Here is a 27,185-nt window from a genome sequence, read left to right as displayed (position 1 = left end):
CACATAGTGGCTCACAACCATCTGTAAAGAGGTCTGGTGCCCTCTTCTGGCCTGCAGACATGCACACAGACAGAATATTGTATACATAATAAATAAAAATTAGTGTGAAACCATGAGCCCCAAACAAACCTTGTCTTTTATTACGATGATTGTCTCAGGTGTTTTGTTTCAGCGACAGAAAGCTATTGCAAAAGCTCCTCCATCTGAAGGATTCGGAGCAATCTTGGGCTCACTACAGTTGTTAGCTACTGCTGCTACCACATAGGAGGGAAATGAGAATTTGTGGAAGGGCGCCAGCCACTTCAGCCTGAGGCGATAAGAGACGACGGGCCTGAAGGTGGTTGTGGCTAGCAGGTGTGGCTGGAGCAGGAGGGGCGGCACACGGCAGGTGGCTGGTGGTTGTACAGATGGTATAGGGTGGGCCGGCCTTCCTCTAGGTTTCTCTAAACCTCAGGCCCCAGTGAGTGCCTGACCCCCCAGAGGGCAGCAGCTGTGCTTGTGGGTGATCTTGTAGCCTTCTTAGACCGGCTGTTGTACTGGCCGCTGGTCACGTAGCAGGTGGACGACTCAAGTGAACTGTCATGGGTCACATTTGTTCAGAGCCAAGGATCAGACCCTGCAACTTACATAGGACACACTGGCATTTTATGTTCTTTTTCCTGGGAATAGACACATGAGGTGCCTGTCTCTGCTAAAGAATCAGAGAATTAAGGGTGTGTGTCAGTGTTAGAATGCTGCCTAGAAGGTGTAAGGCTCTGATTTCTCTCTCCAGAACAGTGTAAAAATATATCTTTAAAATAGTCTGTCTCAAAAAGTAAAGTTTTATTCCACTGGGTATGTGTAAGTCAGTGATAGCGTGATTGCCTTTCATGTGTGAGGTCCTGGGTGCAGTATGCAGTGCAGAAAAGAAAAGGGCAATTAAGGAGCTGTGTTCACACTCCTTTCTTAGCTCATTTTCTGTAATGATTATAGTTGCCATCTGTAGGATACCCTTGAAGGTGCCTGGGACATCATAGCTAGGTCCTGTAGTTCCTTTAGTAGTGGGCTCTTTTATAAAGTCATTATATTCCTAGTGAGATCTCTCTCTCTCTCTCTCTCTCTCTCTCTCTCTCTCTCTCTCTCTCTTCTCTTCTCTTCTCTTGGGTAGATATGTCTACTCAGGCAGATGGGCAGAACAATAGTTCCACGCCAGGCTAGCATGGTCAACCAGTAAGTCTATCAGAGTTATTTTCAGAAGCATGGGAGAGGGGTTGGTTACAGCCTCCCCCACACCCCCAAACAGTTGCATAGTTGAAAAGTACCCCCTGATATCATCCTCTTCTATGAGAAAGCATTGGGACCAAGTCTTGAGGGTGTTCTTCAGGTATCCACAGCTGCTCCAGTTAACAGGGCAATGGTGGCTACGCTCAGAGGACATTGTTCCACAACAGAGCCTCATCTTTGCTCAGACATGACTGGGTGTCCAGGGAGACACCCTTCTGGGGGATAAAGCCTGAGGTCAGTCTCTCTGCCAGAGTGTAGTGCACCGCAAGGAAGGCACATCTGTTTTCTGAGAGAATTTAGAAGACATGGCTGGAGTGGCCCAGTGAGCAGACGTCCTGGTATCCCTCACAGCCGCCCAGCTGCTGTCTCGTGGGATCCCTGATGGTGTCTCAGGCTTTCCCTGGCAAATGGCAGCAGCTTTGGGAGCTTTCCACATTGAAGTATGGTGCTCAATATCTTCGTCAAAGCTCTGTGCTGAAGGTCGCGGTCACAAGAGCCCCTGATAGCACAGCTGGTTTCTGAGCCTGTCCAGCCCATTTCTGTGGCTTCAGTTCTCTGGGGGTTGTGAGCAGCAGAGTGAGCTAATCTCTTCTCCACGAGACCAGGCTTTATGGCTCAGCAACTGTTCTACTGGGCTGGTTCCTCAAGATGGGATGCGGGACCTGCTGCGCCTTGCTGGGAGAGGAAGGCAGGTCTTGCCCCATACTGTTGGTAGAGGCTGTTTGTTCATATCCCGGCTGCCCAGACTCCAGAAATAATCACACTGAAATCTGTATTACTTGCAATATTGTTTGGCCAATAACTTAAACATATTTATAGCTTGCTCTTATATCCTCAACTAAGCCATCTCCATTAATCTGTTCATCAGCATGAGGTTGCGGCCTACCAGCAAAGTTTTGGCAGGATCCAGCGGATGCATCTGTCCCCAGCGGCTACATGGCATCTCCTTGACTCCGCCCACTCTCTATAATAATCTCTTCCTGGTTATATTCTGTTAAGCCATAGGCCAAAAGCAGCTTGTTTATTAATCAATAAAAACAACATGTATACAGAAGGACTTTCCACACCACAATTCTACATCACTAAAAGTTGCCCTTTCTTCTCTCAAGTGCACTGAATGGAATACTATATTCTAGAGATTGTAGCAGAGTCCTCTGCATCTGCTTAGGTCATGGATGTGGCCCTCCAAGGATTGGCATGTGTAGAGATACTGCCGGTAGGCTGCAGGGAGCGTAGCTTATCGCCTTGGACCAGTACGGCTCTCACTTCATGCTCACTTGCTGTACTCATTTATACAGTCATCTAATAGATATTTACTGGCCATCTTTTATGACCCAGCCTTATTAGAAAATGCTGAGCAGAAGGCAGTGAGTAAGACTCAATGCTATGTCTAAGCGGTCTTTGTACTCTAGTGGGACAGATACTGAAGAGAATGAGCTTGTGTTTATTTCATGAACGTGGATAGGCAAAGTCAGTGTGGAAAATAGACAAGCCATCCATTGTCAGTTTGTTGTTTCCTAAACACAACATGCACCAACCAATACCTTCCTTCCTTGGGCTGACATCAGGAAATAAGTAGGAGGGAAAGAAACTTTCAATATCACACACGAACAAAAACAGCTTTGGGCTGGGCTTGGCAGCACACACGAGGTGAGACAGGAGGTGGAGAGTTCCAGACCAACCTAAGCTATATAGAGAGTTTCCGGTTAGCCTGGGCTATGTGGCCCCATCTCAAAGCAACAACGACACCCGACTTTGATTGAAAGAAAATTGAATACATAGATACAGCTGCTTCTCCTCCTCCTTCCACTGAACTCTCTTTCTAGCTGTTTCTGTTAGAACTCAACTCAGACTCTCTTGCTGGGGGTGAAGGGTGCGCTTACTTTGTGTGTCTTTAGGCAAGTGTCAGGTTGATTACAGAACGTATAGTAGGGCTGTGTCTGCTATAGAAAGGTCTTGCTATAAGGACAGGCCACAGTCCTTTCTTTAAACTGCTGCCTCAGGCTGGCTGCAGGGTAAAGGCTGGCTTTCAATACCATTGGTGACCAGGCTTGGCTCTTTAGATTCTCCTCTCTCAGCATTGCCCAGGGCATAAGCCTCAGGGCTGTGAAAGCAGAGTTGATGGGAGGGCCCTGGTTTGCTCACGCATTACTGATAACAATTGCTTTTTTAGCACTGGGCGGGCATCTCAGAGGCGTAGGGGTGTTTCTGGGCCCTAGATTCTGTGGCTTTGGCCTTGGAGTGTTCTTTCATTGTTAACTTAGGGAAAGGGTGGGCAGAATACCACTGAATGCTGCCTTTGTCCTCTTTAGAGCTTCAGGGAGAAAAGATGGAAGCCGTCAAGGGGCCCTGGACTGAGCAGGCCAGGAGTGGCCGGCAGCTGGGCCAATAGCAGGGTGGCCGGGCTTAGGCTCATTTGGGCGCCTGTGCAGGGTGGTTTCAGAAGAAACAAAGGGCCCCTTGAACACTGCCTGAGATGGGGGCTGCATTTTCACTGAGAGGCCTCTTGTTGAGCTCAGCCTTTCTTGAAGTTCCATGGATAGGGAATTATGCTTTTCAGGGGCTTTGAGGGGCTTGTAGTAGGGTTCCCCCTTGGGCCTACTTGCAGGCCTGGCTGTGCCTTGTTTGGAGTGTCTTCGTGAGATTCAGAGGGCAGGAATGTGGCCCACGCTTAGCTTCCCTCAACCCAGAAAAGGGGGTCTTTGTTTTCCTGCTTACTCTAGCTTTCTGTGTTAGTTCTTTTTATTGTAAATAGCTAATTAATATCAAACAATGTACAGAAAAAGAGGAAAAATGATTGGGGTATCCATTTTCCAAGTCCAAGTTTGATGAGAAAAGGTGTTAGAACAGCCTCAAGCTTATTTCTGTCCCCTACTCTGCTTTTCTCCTCTTCTGCCTTCCCAGTGAGACAACTTTCCTATGCTATACTCCTGGCTTTCTTTTCTTCCTTCCTTTAATTTTCCCCCTTGCATCCATCTATCTATCTATCTATCTATCTATCTATCTATCTATCTATCTATCTATCTATCTTTGAGACAAGGTTTCTCTATGCAGCACTGACTCTCCTGGAACAAACTCGGTGGGCCAGGGTAATCTCAACTCAGAGATTCACCTGCCTCTGCCTCTCAAGCGCTGGGATTCAAAGCATTCGCCGCCATCTGGCTACTCCTGGTTTTCTTGGAGTTTAGTATCATGGGCTATGATTAGTCAAGGGCTATGATTATGAAAGAATCATTACTTAACTCTGAGTCAACCAACTTGTTATCTTCTGATTAGCTGGCTAAGTGTTATGACCTGGTGAGGAACTCATAAATCATGTAGATGTAGGTGTGTGTGTATGTGTGTATATGCGTGTGTGCGCGTGTGTGTATATGCGTGTGCGTGCGTGTGTGTGTATGTGTATACGTGTGTGTTGCTAATTTGTCATTTGTGCCCAGTCAGTGCTTGATACAGTTCTCTGCCTGTCAACTCTGCCCAGGGGGTTGGTTACTAGCAGGGTAGTCATCTTTCTGTTGCTTTCTCTTCCCAGTCTCTATGGCTTCACCAATTTGGTACCTGTCCCACCAAGGTCTAGGCTGGAAGAAGAGTTTCTTGGTGCTTTGGCTTCTGTTGATATAGAAAACTGGGAGTCTCCTTTTCTCTTGCCAAAACTCTGACTTTTTTTGGAAGCCAACATTTTAAGAAGTCTTGGGAACATGACCTCTCAGAAATTGAAATGGCTGTGAGGTCAGCCTTAGCGATGCAGCTGATCATGAACAAATGTTGACCGCTTGCCATCTTGCCACGCTGCAAGTTCAGCTGTTCTCCTCGGCACTGGGCTGGAAGACAGTGCCTGTAGTCTGTGACTTGTCCCGCTCTGTGTTGTGCTGTACTGTGGCTCTTTCTTGTTCCTAACGGTCTTCTCTTCTCTATGCTGTAGGGAGCTTCTGGAGACCACATGCCGCCTGGCCAACACGCTGAAGAGGCATGGAGTGCACCGAGGGGACCGTGTGGCCATATATATGCCTGTGTCCCCACTGGCCGTGGCAGCAATGCTGGCCTGTGCCAGGATTGGGGCTGTCCACACAGTGGTATTCGCTGGTTTTAGTGCAGACTCCTTGGCTGGGAGGATCAATGATGGTGAGCATGGGTGGGCATGGGAGGAACTCAGGAGTCCCCAGGTCTCGTGTGATGAATCAACACAGCCCCACATGTGGTTCAGGAAAGACAGTCTTCTCCCTGGCCCTGAACTTGAAATTTAGTAACCTCAGTCTCTTCAGATGGGACTCTAGGTGAACACCATTTTGCCCATCAAACTAACTGAAATTTTATTCTTATTTCCTGTAAGTTTATTTAATGTTTATTAACGTCCATAGCTTTCAAATGGATTTCATGTGATTTCCTACCTACAGTCCTTGCCTTTTGTGGGTAGAGATAGCCTTACCTCTTCCTTTCCACTCTTGATGGTTTGTGTGTAGTTCTCTAATGGACTGGTTGGAAGTCCTGTGACCATGTTGACTAGGGGTGGGGGAAGCTAGCATGCTCATCTTGGTCCTGATCCTAGAGAGAACACTGTAGCTTTATTTTTTCAGTCTGAGGATGCTGTCAGCTGTGGCATTGCATGGATGCTCTTTACTGGGCTGAGGACCTTTCATCCGATTCCCTCCTCGTTGTTTCATGTTTCTAGCATGAAAGGTGCTGGATTTTTCAAATGCTTTTCCATTCACTCATTGAAACATAGGTTTTCCTTTATTCTGTTAATATTGTGTCTGACATTGTTGGGCTCTGCTTGCTGAGCTGTCCTTGCCTCCTTGCCGGGTAAACTCTTGTTACTAACAGCACTGAGGGTTCTGCAACACTGTTCAGGAGGGAAATTTATCCAGCGAGTGCTTTTGTCTGACATTGGCATTAAGATAATGCTGTCCTCATAAAATGAAATTGGAAGCATACCTTCCTTCCATTTCTGAAAGAATTTGAGGATTGGTGCTAGTTGTCCAAGGTTCAAGGTCTTCTTAAATGTCAGCTCTTCACTTGCCAGTGCACCTGTCTGATCCTGGTCTTTTCTCTATGAAGGGGTTACTATCACCCCCGCTTTTTTTTTTTTTTTTGAGTTAGCGTCTTACTATGTAGCTCTGGCTATCCTGGAACTCACTATGTAGACCACACTGGCCTCAATTCTCAAAGATCAGTCTGCCTCTCCTTCTTGAGTTTCTAGAACCTCTCAAAAATATCACCCCCAGCTTGGGAAACTGTGGGAGGCACTCGAGAAATTCAATCCATAACAGTCAGGGTGTGGGGGAACCCCTGCAGGCAGCATCACTGCCAAGTATTCGTTCTAGACTCTTACACAATGGCAGACTGAAAATTCACCCATATACAGGTTGTCCCTTAATGTTGTGTGAAGGGAATGCCCTCAGAAGTTGTGTCTCTCACACTCTGCCCTGGGCCTCAGCTCGGCTGTAGAAGTGTGGGCTTCCAGGGAGAGTCCTGAGAGAAGCCTAGCTGGGACTTTGAAGAGAGGAATGTGACAGGGAGGGGAGTGCCCTCGTGAAGGCAAGGACACCCACTTGGAGGTGTTGGCTCTGTACTCCAGACAGCAAAGGGCCTTTGCCTACAGAAGTCACTAGCAGGGCTGGCTACGTGGAAGCCTTGGGATTTGGTCTCCATCTCTTGCTGTTTCTCTTCCATGGTGGTTACTCTAGGCAATGTGACCCTCCCTCACTCGGGGAAAGCCACTCCCGCTCTCTCTGGGACAGGCGAGAGGATCGAAAGCCTGGCTGGGAAACTGCCTTTATATTGCTGACTTGTGCAAGAAGAGTTTATTTCCAGGTTGCTTGTTTCTGGTTCTTTCCCACTCACCTTCAGAGTTTGAGAAAGATGGGTCACTAATCTGTGACACCCCGAGCTTCCACCGCAAACAGACCTTTTCTTTTCCTGTGGGTTCTTTTTACTTGGTTGGACTTCATCTGTCACACACTCTTAGGCCTGGATTATCCAGCTACAAAAGTCAGCTCGGGCTCTGAGGTTCTACACTGACCAGACAGTCTGTGTTGTGTTCCTTAGCCAAGTGCAAGGTCGTTATCACCTTCAACCAAGGACTCCGGGGAGGGCGTGTGGTGGAGCTGAAGAAAATAGTGGATGAAGCTGTGAAGAACTGCCCGACGGTCCAGCACGTCCTGGTGGCTCACAGGACAGATGCTAAGGTTCACATGGGAAAGCTGGACATCCCTCTTGAGCAGGTGGGTTTACCTCATGTGATACAGATTATTATTAGATCACCTGTGTCTGGGAATTGTTAGGCTCTCGGTCTGGGTTTCCTGGATGTGCCCCCCCCCCCCCCGCCACTCCTTACACCACAGTGGGAGTAGAATCTAGTGTTTTGTATGTTAAGTAGGAGCTCAAACACCAAGCTACACTACCAGCCTCAATCCGTATCTTTTTGAGTTGTAACTTGAATTGTAGTGTCCTGACTTCAGCTAGGGAAACGGTACTCTCCAGGGGCCTGCTGGAAGGGAGTGGCTAAATGCCTTGACCCAGTGACGTGCTCTGTCCTTTCCAGGAGATGGCCAGTGAGGCCCCTGTGTGCGCTCCTGAAAGCATGAGCAGCGAGGACATGCTGTTCATGCTCTACACCTCTGGGAGCACCGGGTCACCCAAGGGACTCGTTCATACGCAGGCAGGCTATCTACTGTACGCTGCCACGACGCACAAGGTAGGAACCCAGGGGAAAGGGGTGGAAGATGGCTGGCGCTACGCCTCTGGCAGATTCTGGGTAGGGCAAGGAGGAACCATAGTGATCTCGCAGATGCAGGCTTGTGGTGCTGATGTGAGTTATGGTGCAGTAGGGTGGATGTGGGAAAGAGAGAAGAAACCTGCGCCTGCTGTGGCCCTTCAACCCCTCTCTCCTGCTCCAGCTCCTTCTGCTCGAGGTGTGGGGGATGGGGCCCTTGTGGGCTCCCTTTCATTTCTGACTTCTTGAGCTCCTACACATATACCTTACAGCTGCACTGTAAAAAGAAAGGATCTGAACAGCATAACTTACCAGGGCTGGGATGGTAGAATACAGGCTTGGTATACATGAAGCCCTGGCTTCCAGCTCCAGGACTGCAGAAAATCAAAGCCAAGCCAAACCCAGTCCTGTCCTGGTATAACGATGAATACATTCACTATTATATATTAAAATACGCATTTTCTTCCACTCAGAAGTTTATAGTTCATCCTTTCCTCCTGATTTTTACTTTCTGTTTGCTTGAGGGCTTTTTTGTTTGTTTTTATATTATTTAAAATTTTTTTGTACAATATAGTCTGATCATGTTTTCCCTCCCCCAATTCTCATGATATCTTCTTCACCCTCCAGCCAACCAACTTTATGTTCTCTCTTTTAAAAAAGAAACAAAAACAACCCGCCCCCACAAAAACAAAAATCAAAACAAAAAACAAAACTAAAAAGCACAAAACCCCCACAAAAATAAAAATCAGAACAAAAAAGTGTAATACCAATGAGACAAAGAAGAAACTACAAAACCAAAATGAACAATCCACAAAAATATCATTGAGTTCATATTATTTCATCAGCTATGCTTGGGCATGGGGCCTGCCCCGGACTATGGTTGATATACTGAGTGATACTCTGTTGGAAAAAACTGATTTTCCCTTTGCCAGTGAGTATCAATTGCAGATAATGTCTTTGTTGAGGGTGAGAGACCCCGTGGTGGTTTGAATAGTAATGGCCCCCATGGACTCATGCATCTGAATACTTGATCTATAAGAGGTGTCACCTTGTAGTAGAAGTGATTTTGGAGGAAGTGTGTCACTAGGGTGGGCTTCAGGTCTCAGAAGCTCAAGCTAGTTCTCTTCCTGCTGCCTGCAGATCTAGAGGTAGAACTCTCAGCTACCTCTGCGGCACCAGGGCTGCCTGCACGCCACCAAGCTTCCCGCCAGGACGATAAGGAACTAAACCTCTGAACTGTAAGTCAGTCCCAGTGAAATGCTTTCTTTTATAAGAGTTGCTGTGGTCATGGTGTCTCTTCACAGCAATAGAACCCCGACTAAGACAGACCTCGTGTCTGCTTTTCCTCCTGGTGCTGGGAACCCATGCAGGCCTTGTTCATGCTGCCACAGTCAGAGTTCATATCATTCCCAGTCTTTCGTCTGGAAGGCACTGTCTCCTTGGAGTCACCCGTCCCCCTTGGCACTTACAATCTTTGCCTTATTTTTGAAGACAGAATCTACCCTGTAGCCTAGACTGGCCTCATACTTGTGTCCTCCTCCTGCTTCAGCTTCCCAAGAGTTGGGATCATAGACCTGTATCAGCAAGCCTTGCTTCCCACTGACCCTAAAAAGAAAAGGAAAAAAAAATTGAGTCTCTGAAGCAATTGAAAATTCATTCTGAGTACTACTCATTTCAAAAGTAAAAATAAACTTAAAACACTTTTATAAAGAAATTTGAATTAGTAAGTGGAAATTGGACACCAGAGGGACACCCTTTAGGCATGTGGAATGACAGATCATGCTTTATTCCAATAAACGTGTATAAAGTGTTGATGGGTAGAGGGCTGGGATTTAACATGGGTCCCTGGTTGCCTCAGTGAGTAGCTGACACTTCCCAGCTAGGGTTGAGTTTCTGGGTTCCGTTGGTGGACTGGATGCCCTATTCCTATGGAAACTCAGCTAGGACTAGTGGCAATAACAAAGGGAACTCTCTGGCCAGGTGACCTGGAAGCCCATGTCTCTGTGAGCAGGCTTAGACACTGTTCTGGCTGACAGCAACTTTCCTTGCTTGTTCTGTCCTCATGAGGCCAGAGTTCCAGCCAGGCTTCCAGAAAGAACCTTGAGTCCCAGAATCTTGGCTGGTGTTTTCGTCATCACTGCTCTATTGCTGTGAAGACATCATGACCAAGGCAACTCTTGTAAAGGAAAGCATTTCATTGCGTGCTTACTTACAGAGTATAGTTCATGATCATGGTGGCGAGAAGGCAGGTATGGTGCTGGAGAAGTAACCAAGAGTTCTAAACCCTGATCCACTGGCAGAGAGAGAGAGAGAGAGAGAGAGAGAGAGAGAGAGAGAGAGAGAGAGAGAGAGAGAGTGAGAGAGAGAGAGAGAGAGAGAGAGAGAGTGAGAGAGAGAGAGAGAGAGAGACTGGATCTGGCAAGGGCTTATGAAACCTTAAAGCCCACCCCCAATGATACGCTTTCTCCATTAAGGCCACACCTCCTAATCCTTCTAATCCTATCAAAGAGTTCTACTCCCTGGTTACTAAGTATTCAAATATATGAGCCTATGGGGGCCATTTTCATTCTAACCACCACGTTCCATTCCCTGGTCCTCACAGGCACCATAACGCAAAAGTGAGTTCAGTCCAGCTTCTAAGGTCCCCATAGTCTATCATAGTCTCAACACTGTTTAAAAGTCCAAAGTCTCTGAGACACATGGCAATATCTTTATCATAAATCCCCAAAAAATAAAACTCAAAAAGCAGATCACATATATCCAACTTACGGCAGCACAGAATACACATTACCATTCCAAAAAGGAGGAAAGGGAGCATAGTGAGGAAATACTGGACCGAAGCAAGACTGAAACCCAGTAGGGCAAACTCTAAATTCTGTATATTCCCCTGCTCGTTGTCAAAGCACTTTTCAGATCTCCAAATCCTTTCAGCTTTGTTGACTACAATACACTTCTCTCTTTTGAGCTGGTTCCGTTTCCTGTTAGCAGCTCTCTTTGGCAAGTGTCCCATCTCCAGCAGCTCCCACATCTTGGAAGCTCTAACACAAGGCAGGCTACACTTTCACAGCTTCAAGCAATGGCCACTCTGGATCTCCATGCAGGGAAACCCCTGAGACACCTCTGGCCTCAGCAGTTTTTTTTAGCTGGAGGGAGATTCCACAACCCCTTTCTTGGTGTCCCTGACTCTAAAACCAACACCATGTGGGTGTCTGATGCTGCTAAACTTTGCTGCTTGCTGGCACTGGAACTTGGCCTCCTCTTTCAATTATATTTGCATCAGCTCTCTATTGTTGATGGCTCCCTTTGCTGCTTAATTCCTTTTCACAGATGGGAAGCTTATCTGGATGGGGTCTTCCCTAAGGTCCCCACTCTGTTCTATTTAGCACCAGGCTTTTCTTTTAGCTTTTTATCTCCTTGAGCATCGGACTTAGCACAACATCACCTTTCCGGTGCTTTTCCCCCTCAGACTGTACATTTTGTATTTCTCTTCATTCAGCTTACTTCTTTTCATTACACACACGTATATACACACACACACACACGATTAAGAAACACAACAGAGTCAATAATAGGCTGTCTTGAAATCTCCTCCGCCAAAGCCACTAATCTGAAACTCTAATTTAGCTTCAGGTAGATTTTCAGGACAAAAGTGAAAAGCAGCCACGTTCTTTGCCAAAATATCACAAAAATGGTCTGTCTCTAGGCCACTTACTAATGCTCTTCCCCCCTGAAACTTCTTGAGCTGGGCCCATCACAGTCCTCCATGCTTCTGCTTGAATGTTCCACTAAACTCTGCTTGAAGCATTCAAGTGCTTTTCTAGTCCAAAGTCCCAAAGTCTTCCATATTTCTCCAACAAACAGCATGGTGAGGCTTTTCATAGCCATAGCCCAGTGTCTGGTACCAGTTTCTGTCTTAGTCACTGTTCTATCGTTATAAAGAGACACCACAACCAAGGCAACTCTTGTATATATAAAAAGGCTTAGTCCATTATCATCACTATGGCAGTGAGCATGGTGGCAGGGTGGCTTTCATGACACTGGAGAAGTAGTTAAGAGACTTACATCCTGATCCAAAGTCAGAGTAAGAGTGAGTGAGCAAGAGGGAGGAGAGAGAGAGAAGGAGAGAAAGAGAGAGAGAGGTGTTGGGCTTGGTGTAGGCTTTTTGAAATCTTCAAATCTCCAAGCTCACCCCCAATGACATGTTTCCTCCAACAAGGTCACATCTCCCAATTCTTCTCAAATAGTGCCACTCCCTGGTAACTACACATTCCAATATATAGGCTATTCTTATCCAAAGTACCCAAAGGGGTACAAAGATAGGGAAGGGGCATCTTTTTCAATAATTAAGAGATTTTTTTTTTGTGTATTGGGTGTAGAGACCTTCAGACTTCTATGGCTAGGAAACTCAGGCCTTTTTCGAAAATATACAAATCTTAACAAAACCCAGTCTGTGTTCCATGAGTTACTCTAAAATGAGCATCACAGTAGTGAGGGAATGGAGTGTCTATTAGTCCTGCGGAAGCCCCTTCTATAGTCCCATCCTCTATGGCGTGATCATCACTGCCCCATGTTCCTTTCAAGGTTCACCCCCAAACCGCATCCCTAGACATACGTATTCCTGCTCATCGCAGTATTTGGATGTTTTCCTTACCCATGGGCTCTCTTTTATCCCCTTTCTCCCTTTCATTTCCTTGGAGTCTGTCTATGGCTGCTAGCCATTTGTCACTGGGTCCCTCTAAGCTTTATTTTCCTCAAATGGCCAACAGGAGCCCAAATCAGTGAGGGAAGTTGATGGTGTTTAGTGGGTGCTTGCATTTGACTTTTTAAAAATTTTTAAATGTTTTTTAAAAAACAGTGGTATAAGGTTGTTCAGAAATATGCCATATTTTTTTTCTTCTCTTGAGGTCTATGACAAGCCTGTACTCAACTGCCAACATACGTTCCCACTTCAAGTTGCCACACCTTAACTATCTAACGGGATGAAATGGCACCACCGGCTGCATGCTTGTTTCAGGACATGGGCCATCTTTAGCTCACAGATAAACACCTGAGCAAATTTCTTCTGTAGCTCAGCATTATTTGGTTTGGAGTATATTTTCTAGGCACGTGTTCCATGTACTGTTTGGTACTTGGGATGGCCATATTGCTGTCTGTGTTGGTGGCTCTGTCTCCTGCTGGGCTCTGTGGGAAAACCCTGCAGCCGTCACACACTGCACTCCTGGCATCTGTGGTGGCTGTGTCACAGTTACAGGTGGCTGTGCAAATGACCATGTCTTGGTGGTGGGTAGGAAAAAGGTGACTTGGGTCAGGCAAGTCCTTGAGGGTCCGTCCTTTCCTGTGTCCGTAGCTCGTGTTTGACTACCAGCCAGGTGATGTCTTTGGCTGTGTGGCTGACATTGGTTGGATCACAGGACACAGCTATGTGGTGTATGGACCCCTCTGCAACGGAGCTACCACGGTGCTTTTTGAGAGCACCCCAGTTTACCCTGATGCTGGTGAGGACCAAGAATTCTGGTGAGACCTGCTCTGGGTAGTGTGGGAGGGATCTCGAGGCTGGAGGAAAGAGTCACAGAAGCCTGGATCTGGCAAGGGAACTAACTGTTCTTGGGTTCCATTGACCAGATGCCAAGTGGACATTTGAGATTCCAGGCCCTGAGCCCCGCTAGGGGAACTGGAGCCTAGGGCTGTGTGCAGAAAGATCAGAAGGAGTTGGTCAGGGAACAGTTTTATCTCAAAACCACCCATTTCACTCTAACATTCTCCATCTCATATCTGGACCACCCCATTTGGCTACATCTAGCCTTTCCTTGAAGCCGGGGCCAGCTCCCGTCTTTCCTACCCTCCTCAGTCTCACTGCCCAAGCCTTGGGACCATACATGGCTTGCAGCCACCCTTGTTAGGTTTCATTCACTTTGAGGATATGGCCTCATGCTACTCTCTTTGGTATTTCTCTCACACAGCACACTATCCCCAAATGTTTGCTTTAATGTAGTCAAATTGCAGCAGCTCTGCAGCTGGCTCTCGCTCCAGTGTTGGGGCATGAACTTCCTCTTTGATGCCTCTTGATCCTGCCAGCAGCACTCAAGGGAGCATAACGGGGTGATAGCAGGGATTGAGGGTCATTGCCTAAATGCAGCTTCAGGGAATGGTGTGAGCTACGGAGTTATGAGTATTAGGTGTGTGTTTTCTGGAGACATGGCTGCACACTTTCGAGTGGCTATGTTTTTACCCAGGGAAGATGAGTCATTTAAATATCACCGATCAAAGTTCCATGTCAGTTTTTGAAACTTGCAGCAAATACGTCTCAAGCTGATCTCTGGCTGGCTCACGTGGAACAAGCACCTTATATGAGGCTGCCATCCACAGTTGGGTCTAGAAGCTTCCTTTTCTGTGATCACACACAGAGACCCAGCCCTTAGTTACTCTGAGCTTAGCACGAATGTGTGTAAAATAGGCTGTGCTTAGTGGGATCTTTGACTGACTGTAACCCTTTTGTAGGTCGCTACTGGGAGACCGTGCAGAGGTTAAAGATCAACCAGTTCTATGGTGCCCCAACAGCTGTCCGGCTGCTACTGAAGTATGGAGATGCCTGGGTGAAAAAGTATGACCGCTCTTCCCTGCGCACACTGGGGTCAGGTGAGCATAGCGCTGTGTGGCTCAGAGGGCCAGGCTGTGCTGGCTGGGGAGGAGGAACACCCCGCTGTCTCAGCAGTGGTGGCTCTAACCTGATGGGCAAGGCTTGCGTGCTAGGCCTGGGAGCTTTCCAGATGGACACTGAGAAATCAGGCTACGGGATGCAAGGGCAGAGTACCTCTTTTCAGAGGCTTAACAGATATCTACTCAAATGTACAGCTGCCAAGGGGCCAGGGTGATAAAGACTTCCTTCCATACATAGCACAGCCAAGCACTACCTAGATGAACTAGAGAAGAATATAGACTAGAAGGTAGGAGAGGATATGACGGCTCCCTCTGTAGGAGTTCTTGCAGTATGCATTCTTATGTTCTGAGCTTCATGTGGATGGGGCCGCACAGTGTGTTGTCGCGGGTAGCAATGGCTTGCTAATGTCATGGCTGTAAGATAATCCACTGTATAGATATATCACACCTTATCCATTCTACCCTTAAAGGCAGTCTCTCTCTGGCTGTTATGAGCAAGACTGGCCCAGATGGATCCTTGCTACATGTGTTTTTTTTTTTTTTTGGTGTCTACTCTCAGTTCTGTGGAATAAATGTCAGGAGACAGAATTTCAGGCAGTGGGGTAAAAACATCTTTAGCTTTAATAGGTTCTGCCCCTGACAATTGTTGAGAGTGGTTTATGGGATGTCTACTCCCTTAAATAATACATCAAAAGTGCCAGTTGCTCCTCAGAAGCCCTGTGCCAGATTTCAGTCCTGCACTGTGGGTGATATTCTGTTTACCCCACTCTTAAATTTTGGGTTTTTTTTTTTTGCTTCATGGGCCGTCATGGTGACTACCTCATCATAGTGTACATTACTCTGATGACTATGGACACAGGAACACAGGCTTTTCCAGGTCTTTCGATGTAACCTTTAGCAAGGTCACAGAGCTTTTCCTCTCTAATAATTTATCCCTATTGGCTTTAGGTTTTCCTGAAGACTGTTAGTTTTTAATTTTAAAGTAATTTTTGCTTTTGTGTGGTTTCAGTGGGAGAGCCAATCAACCATGAGGCCTGGGAGTGGCTGCACAAGGTTGTGGGTGATGGGAGATGTACGCTGGTGGACACTTGGTGGCAGACTGGTGAGTGTCCCTGAGGGGTGGTTGGAACAGGCCTGGGGACCAGCCAGGGGCTGGAGGAGGGGCTCTTCATGTTCTCAGGGGACTGTCTTGGCACTCACCAGGCCCGTGCCCCTTCAGCATGCAGCTGGAGAGGAGAAGGCTCAGAGGTGCAATCAGGCTCTAGGGGACATGTGATGCTTTCCTGGGCCTTGGTTTCAAGTGCGTCTTACAGCCTCTGTGTGAGCCCCAGAGTGAGGACACTGTGTGGTGACCCACTAGGCCACGTGGCCTAAGGCCAGTGGACTGACAAGTTCTTGGAGTTCGCTCTCCTTTGCAGGCGGGGGCCCTTTCCTGGCTTTCTTCCGTCCTTTTTAATTTTGGTGCAGGGCTGGGAGTCAAGCCCAGGATCTCATAGACGCTCGATAGTTTCCTGCCACTGAGCTCAGCCATTTCTGAGGGGGACAAGTCCTTTTGTTCGAGGGATTCAGAGTCTGAATTTAAATGTTAGCAGGAAAAGGAAGTTTTCCTGTGGTTGTTTTGTTTTAATTTGTCATTTTTTGAGTATTTGGCTGCTTGGGATGTTCAGGGGAAGAGGCCACCACTACACAGTAACACCGTCATCGTTAGTCTTGTGTTGCAAGTAGCCATCAGGAGACAGGCTCAACGAGTAGCTCTTGCCTGTGCTGGAAGACTTGGGACAGAGATCTTTTCACAGTGGACCTCATGAGATGCCACCATACATGCAGATAGATGCCGGTCCCAGAGAAACGCCCCACGGGCTGCACTATTCATTGTTGTGTGTCAAATAGTCCTGGCTTCAAGCAGTTCATTTCTTCCGCCTTCCTAGGCAAGCTGGTGGCTTCCCCCCCCCTTCCCTATCTTAAACACAGGCCTGACCCAGTGAGAGTCTGTTAAACAGAGGGTATCCCCTTGCCCGTCTGCAGAATGCACAGCTGAGGGTCTCTGCTTGTGCCCACACTGGAGGAGACTGCAGTCTAAGCCTAGATAGACATATTCTGGAACCTACCCGTCCCTGGTTCTCGCGTCAACTGGTGTTTCTTCATCCTTTCTGCAGAAACCGGCGGCATCTGCATCGCACCACGGCCCTCGGAAGATGGGGCGGAGATCCTCCCGGGTATGGCCATGAGGCCCTTTTTCGGCATCGTCCCAGTACTCATGGATGAGAAGGTGTGTGGGATCCTGCACATCTGCCTTGCTACTCATCTGACAAGCCTTCCACATGCCCTGCCTTCTGTCCTTTGCTAAGTAAGATGCAGGGTCTGGTTCCTAGCGTAAAGGCCAGGTCCTCGCATGCTCTCTGGAGCCCCTTCTCAAGCAGCACTGCTGATGTCTGCTGCAAGTCAGGGCCCTCATCGGACTTTGCCAGAAGGAAAGCTCTGGCCAGTTCCAGTCAGTGCTTCCTAGTTTCTGCCTCAGGCCAAGCAGTCAGGACTGTGCTGATGGTCAGTTCTTTGCTTTTCTCCCAGAGCTAGCCAGGTTTCTAACGAATGTCTCCCTTCATCCTTAGGGCAATGTTGTGGAGGGTGGTGATGTCTCCGGGGCCTTGTGTATTTCTCAAGCTTGGCCAGGCATGGCAAGGACCATCTATGGTGACCACCAGAGATTCATAGATGCCTACTTCAGAGCATATCCAGGTGAGAAGCTAGGGCGGACCCCCATACCTTCTCCATGGATTCCTGGAATCATGTTTCCATAAATAGGGGAACCCGTTAAATTCATGGCAACTGAGTGTAATGTGATGATTCTATGGAAGCGAGCCTGGCTCTGAGCCCCCCTCCACTTCCCAGACCTTCCTTAGCTTGACTGGGGGGCAGGGTGACCATGCCGAGCCTCTGTAGGGACCTCGGTGGACATGAGTACATTTGTTCACTCATGGCTCTGGTCTGGGATGGACATGTTGGTGTACACTGGGAGAGTCGAGGGAAGAAACACGCTTGGAAACGGTCACACAGGCTGGGCGCTCTCACGGTATATATCCCTGTTCTCAGTTTTCTCTTGGGTCCTGGGTTGGAGGTTGGTGTGACCGCTATCATCTCTGCCTACCTGGAGCTAGCAGCTTCCAGTCTCCAGGTTACAGCGGACACTCATCTTGAGGGGCATCCCAGCTGTGCTACTGTCTGTTTTCTGCTCTCTGGACATTGCCACCTTGGTATCATTGTGGGACGTAGTCTCAGTGCCACTTGCCCTCTCATTAGAGCACAGCCTGGCATCCCCTAGAGAGGTGTTTTTACATTAGTTGCTGGAGGGAGTTCACAGACCAAGAATAACTCAGTCACTTTCAGAGTTAGCTTCCAGAGTGGGGCTGGGACCTGGACTGTGCTGGGGCAGGGTCAGAGTCCCTGGCACTGAATGCCCCACTATGGTATAGGCTATTACTTCACTGGAGATGGAGCTCACCGGACTGAGGGTGGCTATTACCAGATCACAGGGCGCATGGATGATGTCATCAACATCAGTGGTCACCGCCTGGGGACTGCCGAGATTGAGGATGCAATGGTAAACTCAACTTGCCTTTTACTTTGCCTGGTACTCTAAGGATACACTCAGAGTCAGGGCGAGATTATACACCCCAAGTCACCCCAGGGCCTTTTGCCCTCTGTTTTGCATAGGCTGACCACCCTGCTGTTCCAGAAACGGCTGTCATTGGGTACCCACATGACATCAAGGGAGAAGGTAAGTGTCCCCTTCTCCCTCCTGTGGAGGTTCGTTCTTAGCAGGATGCCTCAGTAGAAGGAACAACAGGTCTCTGAGGATGCAGTGACAGGCCCTAGGGGCCACACTCTTGCCTTCCTGGTGAGAAAACTGAGCAAGGTAAGGATTAAGGGTCTGAGCTATGAAATGCCCAGATTTGCTGACCTTTAAGGATACTAGACCCCAAGAAGTCATGACCTATTCTGCCCCCGACTAAGCCTGGAAAGTTACCTCTGTTCCTGATATCTCGGGGCACTTTCTAAGCCACATGCACGTTTTCCTGCCTACCTCCCTGCTTGGTTTTGGCACTAATGTCAGCTCTGCTGCAGCCGTACCTGTGCACTGGGCTACAGCAGGCTGTGTGCTGCCCTGCTGCCCTGAGACACTGGGGAAACTTGTCCTGGGACTCTAGTGCATTTTGACATAACGAGGGAGGGCAGAGTAGGTATCAGAATGGTCTTAAACTAGTGATACCCCTCCCCGAGCCAGCCAGTTCCTAAGGGGCTGTGTCTGGAAAGGACACTTGAGTGTTGCAACGGCAGGCCCTCAGCACTCACGCTGGTGTGACCTGGCCACTTCCTAAGCCTGTGTAAGGTCATTTCCCCACAAAATGACCTTGTCTGCCCTGCCCAGTGGCCTGGGATTGAATGTTCTCTCTCCTCTTGGGGACATTCCATGTTACAGCTTGCTCCAACTGTCACCTGCTTCTTGTCTACACGTGTGTGCTCCTGTCCCAGTATTCACTCAAACATTTGAACTCTATTCATGTCCTAGCCAGAACCCAAGCCCTCAGTCGTGCCAAGTTTGCAGTCTTCTACCGTGCCATATCCCCTCAGACATTGCCTTTTCTTTTCTTTTTATATTTTTATTTTACATCTGTGGATGTTTTAGCTGCGTGTGTGTCTGTGCACCATGTGTGTGCAGTGCCCACGGAGGATAGGGATGCACTGGGGTGGGACATTGGAGTTCCTGGGCTTGGACTTACAAATGGTTATTAGCTGCCATAGGGAATAGGATCTAGGTCCTCTGGAAGAGTGGCTGGTGTTCTTAACTGCCGAGATAAGACGTATCTCTAGCCCCATCAAATACTTTCTTTGAATTGGCATCTCGCAAAATTTAAAAGCCAACTAAGTGCTTTAAGAACAGTGTCCTTCATTCCCAGAGAACCAATCTGCTGATGTGACCGTGGCTCTGTTAGGGGGACTCAGGCATGTGGGAGAGCTGTTGGGATAGCCTCCAGCAGAGGCAGTGTCTAGATATCAGCAGGGTGGGAGGTGGTTAGCAGTGAGAACGGTTCCTCATGGGTGGCTGGGAAGGTACCTTACTTGGATAGGGACCTGGACCACTTTTGGGGCCCTAGCATTTTACATCTCTGTGGTATAGGGATCTGCAGTGCACTGGCGTGCTGTGAAGGTTCAGTTTGCATTTCCAGACAGTGTCAATGATTAAGTCTTGAACTTGAGAGGGCACGGAACTGCTGAAAGCAGCCCGTGACCAAGACACCTTCTGCCTTGCCTTTGGGGGCTTATCAGTAGTACCCGGATGAACCCTAGAAAATATGAACAAGGTCAAAGAAACTGCATTGCAGAGGGAGAGCTTTAGATTGGGCAGGCTATGCTGGGCTGTGCTCTGCCTCAGCTGCTCCACCTACATGTGGGTTCTTCAGGGGCATTTCCAGTGTGATGCCTGATGGTGCTTGACACGCTCCCGGGGTCCTCTGGCCTCTTCCTGCTCTGGCAGCCGCTCTCAGCATAGGTAGTATCGGTCCTTCAGTGCTTACAGGGCTGTGAGGAAAATTTACATAGAGTATGTTTGATGCTAGGTAGGTGTTTCATTGGCTTCTAACAGATTTGGAATTCACAGGTAACCCATTCACAGTTTGAAGTTAATGTCAAACTGCTTGAATATACTTGCATGCTTGTACCGACTCCCTCTGAACGATGAAGCCCTTCGGTCTAGTTTGCCTAGGGCCTGAACATTGTGGGCTTTGGCCAGTCTCTTGCCTTGCTGGCTTATGACTTCTTGGACCTTGCACAGTTCCGTCTGGGTCTTAATTTGCTCCTCCACCACCCTTTATCCCTCCTCTGGAATCAATAATCCAGGTCTCTCTCCAATGTCACGTCAACTGCCAAGATGAAACAATGCAATTCTTTCCTCTGAAGACATCACAACCTGAAAGGGTGGGGATAGTGAAGCTATCAGCCATTCTCAGAGACCAAAGACTCTAACTGATGGACAGAGTCAGGAAAAGGGTCACAGAGTTTAAATTAACCAAGCAGGGCTTTGAGGGATGAATAAGAGCTTTTCAGGTGGAGACGGGGAGCCTCTCTAGTAGCAGCTTAGTTCTCTACACGGAGATCAAACATAGTGTGTGCAGGAAGCAACCTTTAGTCAACATACTTAACACGCAGCTAACATACTCCAGGCGTGATTTTCGGTGCTAAAGACACACCAGTGAATGTGAAGAAGGTGAGGCCTCTGCCATCATGGGCTCACCGGATGGGACGGGCAGGGAACAGAAAGGAGAGACAAGCATTGAACCGTAAGCACGGTCACTAAGGACTTTCCACAGTGCAGCAGGTTCAAGAAGCCCAGGGGAAGGAAATGTTTGGGAGATGGGACCCGGTGTAGAGCTGACAAATGAGTGGCTGGAAGAGCTGCACAGTATGCAAACACTTAGTGAGGGGAGGGGCATTGCAGGGCAGCAGGAGGACAGGCGAGGGGAAACAGTAAAGTTAGATCTTTGTGTGGCAGTAGGACCCAGGGTGCATCCTTTCTAGACCTCTCCAGGAGCCTGAAAAGTGTTGTCTAGTGTGTGTGCTGACACATGCGTTCGCCTTGCAGCCTGGCAGAACTTTCTTCCATGATGGGGTCTTTCAAGCTTGACGTTTGATACTGTCTAACACAGTAGCCCCAGCATGCTCAACAAGAGGTGCAACGGGGGAATGTGTGTGTGTGTGTGTGTGCACGTGTGCGTGCCATGCTCGTGAATGTTTGTACAGTGCACATGCATGTGAGGCATGTTTGTACAGTGCACATGCATGTGAGGCCAGAGGTCAGAGTCAAATGTCTTGCTCAGTTGTCTTCCACTGAAGTTTTTGAGACATGGTCTTTCACTGAACCTGAAGCTCACTGATTGGCTAGGCTGGCTGGCCAGCAAGCTCCAGGGAGCCACCATCTCTGTTTCCCCAGGGCTGGAACCACAGGCATGCCCCACCTTGCCTGTTCAGCCTTTTTATCCAGGTGCTGTGGATTTGAACTCAGGGTATTATCCTTGTGTGGCACCTATTTTACTGAGTGAGCCATTTTCCCCTGCCTCAGGGAGCACATTTTTAAGTTGTTCCCTTTTCCCCACAACCTCTCCAGGATAAGTTGTCACCAGTGTTTTTGATCTTGACCATTTTTAAAGGTGTAAGATGGAGCCTCACAGTTGTTTTGATTTGCATTTCTCTGATGACTAAGGATGTTGAGCATTTCCTTAAGTGTCTTTCAGCCATTTTAGATTCCTCTGTTGAGAGTTCTCTGTTTAGGTTTGTACTCCATTTTTTTATTGGATTATTTTTTCTTTTCATTACCAATTTCTTGAGTTCTTTGTATATTTTGGAGATCAGCACTCTGTCTGATGTGGGGTTGGTGAAGATCTTTTCCCATTCTGTAGGCTGTCATTTTGTCTTGTTGACCATGTCCTTTGCTTTACAGAAGCTTTTCAGTTTCAGGAGGTCCCATTTATTAGTTGTTTCTCTCAGTGTCTCTGCTGCTGAGGTCATATTTTGGAAGTGGTCTCCTGTGCCAATGCGTTCAAGTGTACTTCCCATTTTCTCTTTTATAAGGTTCAGTGTGGCTGGCTTTATGTTGAGGTCTTTGAACCATTTGGACTTGAGTTTTGTGCATGGTGATAGATAGGGATCTATTTTCGTTCTTCTACATGTTGATATCCAGTTTTGCCAGCACCACTTGTTAAATATGCTTTCTTTTTTCCATTTGATATTTTTTGCTTCTTTGTCAAAAATCAGGTGTTTGAAGATGTGTGGATTAATATCCGGGTCCTCCATTCGGAACACCATGCCTTCTTTCGCAGTGGAGGGAAAGGACGTCAGGTCACATGTTTGAGGTCACACACAGCCATCAGCTCTGTTGCTGTGTCACGCTCTCAAGCATGCATGACTACCCATGCAGGACGCAGGCGGAGCTACTCTTGGGGCTGCTTTCACTTGCTGTGCTGTGGCATGCTTCTTCAGGGTTGCAGGAAGGGAAGCCGTTGCTACTCTGTAACGGTCTCAGGACTTGGCAACCCTTTAGGTTACAGCAGCGGTGAGCACAGATTCAAACCGGACTCAGGACCTAGCACGCTGAGTCTTTGCTCTCTTTCCAGCTGCGTTCGCCTTCATCGTGCTGAAAGACGACACCAGTGACACAAACGTGGTAGTAAACGAACTCAAGTTGGCGGTGGCCAACAAGATCGCTAAGTATGCAGTGCCTGACCAGATCCTGGTGAGTCAACCCCCTGGGGGGCGGATAGCATGGCTCTCTTCAAGTCTCCTCTGCTTTCCACAAATGGCAAACAATGCTGAACTTTTACAAGCCTAGGGCTCCTTTTCCACCAATGTCAAAACTGTCCCCAGTGGTTCGGGTTTCCTGCATGTTTTTCCCGAGACTGGAAAGGGTCATAGCATTTGAAGTTTACAGCACACACCTGTTTAGGGCACAGCCCTAAGCGAGGCTAGATTCTTTTTGTATGTCAGCCTTTGAAGGCTGGCTTCAGGTACAGGGCTTAAAGGTAAGGAGAACTGAATTTTATTCTTTTTTTCTTTTCGTGGGGCTAGGTGTGTATTTCCTTTCTATCTCTATGACAGAATGCCTGGGATAATTTACTTAAATGGTAGAAGGTTTTATTTTGGTTCACAGTGACAGCTTGTGGTTGGTTGGTTGGGCTGTGTTTTGGCCTGTGCCCACATTGCTTGTTTTGGTGTGAAACATGGGGCAAAATGAAGCTGCTTAAATCAGGGCAGCTGAGAGGGAGGGAGGAGCTGTGATACTAATGTGTCCTTCAAAGGCTCTCTCCTGAATGAGCTTTCTTTCATTTGGCCCCACCTGCTAAAAGTTCCACCGTCTCCCAATAACAGCATGAACTGGCAATCATACCTTTAACATATTCTTTGGAGGGCACTTGAGATTCAAATCCTGAGAGTATTGAGCCCAGAAACTTACGAATGCTGAGCATGCGCTCCACTGCTGAGCTATGCTCACCCGATTTCCAGATTTGAAAGATTCCAGAGACATGGGAAGCACCAGAGTCCCCCAACCCCATGTGGTTTCCTTTTCCCAGCAAGAGGTCAGTTCCTGCAGGAAGGCCCGGGCCACCCCTTAGTCTCTTCAGGTTTTTCCTTCCTTCCCTGACACCTCTCCATAGTGATTTCTGGGTTTGGGATCCTCCGAGGCAAGAAGAGTGAGGTGCCCCTTCATATTGCCCACACTGCTGGCCTACCAGCTGGACTTGTGACATGGACTATCTTTAAAGACAGTCATTATTAAAAAACTTATATACTCGAAGCCCTGGATTTAGTCTCCAGCTAGTACTGCCATCACCACACACACACACATCCTCCCAAACACAGCTCTTGAAGTATTACCATTTGCATCAAACTGTAAGACAAAATTTACTGCTTAGTGGCTTTTACCCAAACTAAGTCCCAGGCTCGGGATGAGGAGGAACCCACTCAAGTATAGTGGTAGGCAAAGGAGGTCCAGCAGTCAGACCTGGAGTGGGGGGCGGGTCAGCAAAGCTTTGTCACAGGTTAGATCATGTCCTTTGGGTTTATTTCCGCTTCAGCATCAGGTTGCAGGGGGATTAAGACCTTGTTTGGCTCATATATCAGGCAGCTGCTGCGGAGTTCTCATTGAGAAGTGTCAGCCTCCGCGGGAGAACTCTTATCTCTGTACAGGGAGACACCGGCACAGGGGACGCTGTCCAAATCCTAATAACACCACCTATCTTTGCCAGGTGGTGAAGCGTCTCCCCAAAACCAGATCTGGGAAGGTGATGAGGAGGCTGCTAAGGAAGATCATCACCAGTAAGGGGCAGGATCTAGGTGACACCACCACCCTGGAGGACCCCAGTGTCATCTCAGAAATCCTGAGCGCCTTCCAGAAGTATGAAGACAAGCGGGCTGCCACCAAGTGAGGTGTGCCTGTGTCTCTGCTCAGACAAGGCTGCGCCAGACCCCTGGCAGTCCTCAGGGAAAGGACCTGTGAAGGCGTCTTGTTCCATCTGAGCACATGACCTCTCTATGATCCCTCTGCTGTCCCTATGTGGGGCCAAAGCCCCTGTTTTCCTTTTGCAGCCCAGAGGGCCACTTCTGTAGGGGAGGCCTTTGTTCTACATCTGGTTTCCAGAGTGAAGTCACAACGGGCAGTGAGCCAGCACAGGGCCACCAGAGGACTATTCACTGCTTAGCTCCAAAGCTCTTATGCCTTCTCCAGATGTGTCGAGATATAAAATGCAGATGTTTTATTTTTTTGTACTTTTCTATTTGGGGAGAATAGCAGGACACTCGAGTGTAATGTGAACATTAACATTTAGTCTCTCTCTCTCTCTCTCTCTCTCTCTCTCTCTCTCTCTCTCTCTCTCTCATACACACACAGAGGAATTGGGAAAATTCTCCCTTCTTGTCTCCCCAGGGAAACGTGAAGATAACAGAGTGTACTTTTTATTAGAATTTGGTGTGCTTGAAGTCCAAATCGGAGATGTTTGTGCCTCTGTCTTACACAAAATTGCTAGTCCTAGTTGCCACGTTCGCTTCCAGTGTCTGTTTCATATTCGGTTCATTTGGTTTATGCCATAGAACAAACTCGACAGTTCTTCTGTTTCGCATGTTAGGGTTTGCACTCAGGGCCTTCTGCACACTAGGCAAGCACTCTACCTCTGAGCCACACACCAGCTCCTCTCACTCCCAAGCGACAGGGCGAATGTCCTCCCTTTCACTTGTGAAATCATTTGGGTTTGTTTCTCTAAGCTGTGATCTGGAAGGAGCTTCTTTCCCCAAGGTGCCTCTTAGTAGGAGATTGCCTTTGCTTCAACTATGTGAGGTTGTTCGTGGGAGTCAGCTAAAACTCAGGTGTCTTACTAAGGTTCTGGGCTCCTGAAGACTCTGCCTGACCACTATCTTTTATGGTTGGGGCAGCAAGAACCACTGTGGTCCAATGACGACACTTGATGCTCCCTAGCAAGTCCTCTCTCAATGTGCCTTACGTCCCCTGGACGTTGGTGGGTGATCCAGATTGTGAAGTCATGGAAAGCTTATTCTGTAGCTAGGTGTGGCTAAGCGTGGGAGGCCTGAGCGTGTGACAGCTCTGTGAGCAGGGCCCCTGGGGGTGGAGGAAGACTATTCTATCTGGTCCATAGCACTTAGCTCTGTGGGTATTTCAGGGGTATTTTAGTTACTGCACACCTACTGTGAGTTTAACCTGTGTTGACTTGGGTAACGGGGTAAATACGCTGACACTTCCGGGAGGTGGAGCGGTTGTAGTATGTATAAATATCGAATAAATAGACCTCTGTTACAATCAGCAATAAAAAATGTCTTGTGATGGACTTGGTTGGCTGTAGTTACTATACCCTTTGGGAAATGGCCTAGCTTTCCAGGTGGCTGATACAAGCTGTCAGAATGATCTACAGAAACACTCAAATAAAGCTTTATTTTGTTCACTCTCTTCTTATAGGGACTTCTTTTGTTGTTGTTGTTTTTGTTTTGTTTTTTTTAGCTGATGCTGTTCTATTTTGTTTCTTCCTGATGTTGGAGATGGACACTAGCGAATGTTAGGCCAGCACTCACCTCAGACTTCCGTGTCTCCTTTCCTCCCTGAATACAATCCTAAGGGAAAAACTATAAGGGGTCTATTCACTCAAAAGATAGCACACAAAAAAGTGTGGGTTGCTTAAGTGTGTTCATGTGGGTGTGTGTTTGTTTATGTGTGTGCAGGTGCACTTGTGTGTGTGGATGTGCAAACGTGCATGCGTGGATGCACCTGGAGGCCGGAAAACAACCTTGTGATACCATCTACCTTTCGTTTTTAAGACAGCGTCTTTCGTTGGGGCCAGGACTCACCAAGTGACTAGTCTAGGGCAGTGAACCCTAGAGAATCTGTTTCCACCCCGTCACTGCTGGTGTTACAAGTGAAAACTATCGACTCTATTCATGCCTGCCTATTTACTATGGGTTCTGGGGCTTGAACTCATGTCCCCATGCTTGCAAGGCAAACAATTTAGGAAGTCAAGCTATCATCACGCTGCTTCTGGAAAAGCCACCATTTCTGCGGGGAAACCACCCTCTGACTTTGTTAAGTGGCCAAATCTGTCTGTAGGAGTGAGGTTATAATGCTCATTCCCGAGTATCACGGGACCCAGCCTTAGGGACAAGCTCAAGTATGGCCATGTGACACTGTCAGGGCCACCAAGAAACGCATAAAGACAGCATGGAAGCTGCCTGTTATCTACCACTTGCTTGACAAGAAATGATGTGGCCTGTCTGAAGGAGAATAAAGACCCAGGGATTAGTGAAGACCTTAGAAAGCTACCTGCCTGTTTCTCTGAGAACTCCCTCTCTTGGGTTTTTGTCTCCTTGAAATTCCTAACAAAGATCCAAGTTCTTGGTTCTGCGGTGCAGAGAGACGAGCAGGCAGCTGGTAGAGGTGGGTACACTGATATTGGTCAGTCTCAACAGGTTCTCTCAGAAGTGTAAAAGAGCATGTGTTTGATGTTCATAC

General features: G+C 47.9%; 1 protein-coding gene across 1 annotated transcript in view; it reads left to right on the top strand.

Moving 5' to 3' along the window:
• The window catches only part of Acss1 (acyl-CoA synthetase short chain family member 1), a 46,502-nt gene extending 20,358 nt beyond the window's left edge, over nucleotides 1–26,144 (top strand). The window contains exons 3-14 of the mRNA XM_075962417.1: nucleotides 5,183–5,382; nucleotides 7,306–7,481; nucleotides 7,802–7,954; nucleotides 13,320–13,467; nucleotides 14,471–14,608; nucleotides 15,639–15,731; nucleotides 16,786–16,898; nucleotides 17,239–17,365; nucleotides 18,100–18,227; nucleotides 18,341–18,404; nucleotides 22,795–22,913; nucleotides 24,424–26,144. Of these exons, the coding sequence (XP_075818532.1) occupies nucleotides 5,183–5,382; nucleotides 7,306–7,481; nucleotides 7,802–7,954; nucleotides 13,320–13,467; nucleotides 14,471–14,608; nucleotides 15,639–15,731; nucleotides 16,786–16,898; nucleotides 17,239–17,365; nucleotides 18,100–18,227; nucleotides 18,341–18,404; nucleotides 22,795–22,913; nucleotides 24,424–24,603 (1,639 nt within the window). The 3' untranslated portion in view covers nucleotides 24,604–26,144. The remainder of the gene's footprint in view (nucleotides 1–5,182; nucleotides 5,383–7,305; nucleotides 7,482–7,801; nucleotides 7,955–13,319; nucleotides 13,468–14,470; nucleotides 14,609–15,638; nucleotides 15,732–16,785; nucleotides 16,899–17,238; nucleotides 17,366–18,099; nucleotides 18,228–18,340; nucleotides 18,405–22,794; nucleotides 22,914–24,423) is intronic.
• The last annotated feature ends 1,041 nt before the right edge of the window (nucleotides 26,145–27,185 follow it).

Source organism: Microtus pennsylvanicus, chromosome 2 (genome assembly GCF_037038515.1).
Source record: "Microtus pennsylvanicus isolate mMicPen1 chromosome 2, mMicPen1.hap1, whole genome shotgun sequence".
NCBI lineage: Eukaryota > Metazoa > Chordata > Mammalia > Rodentia > Cricetidae > Microtus > Microtus pennsylvanicus.
This window is presented reverse-complemented; position numbering and strand designations above follow the sequence as displayed.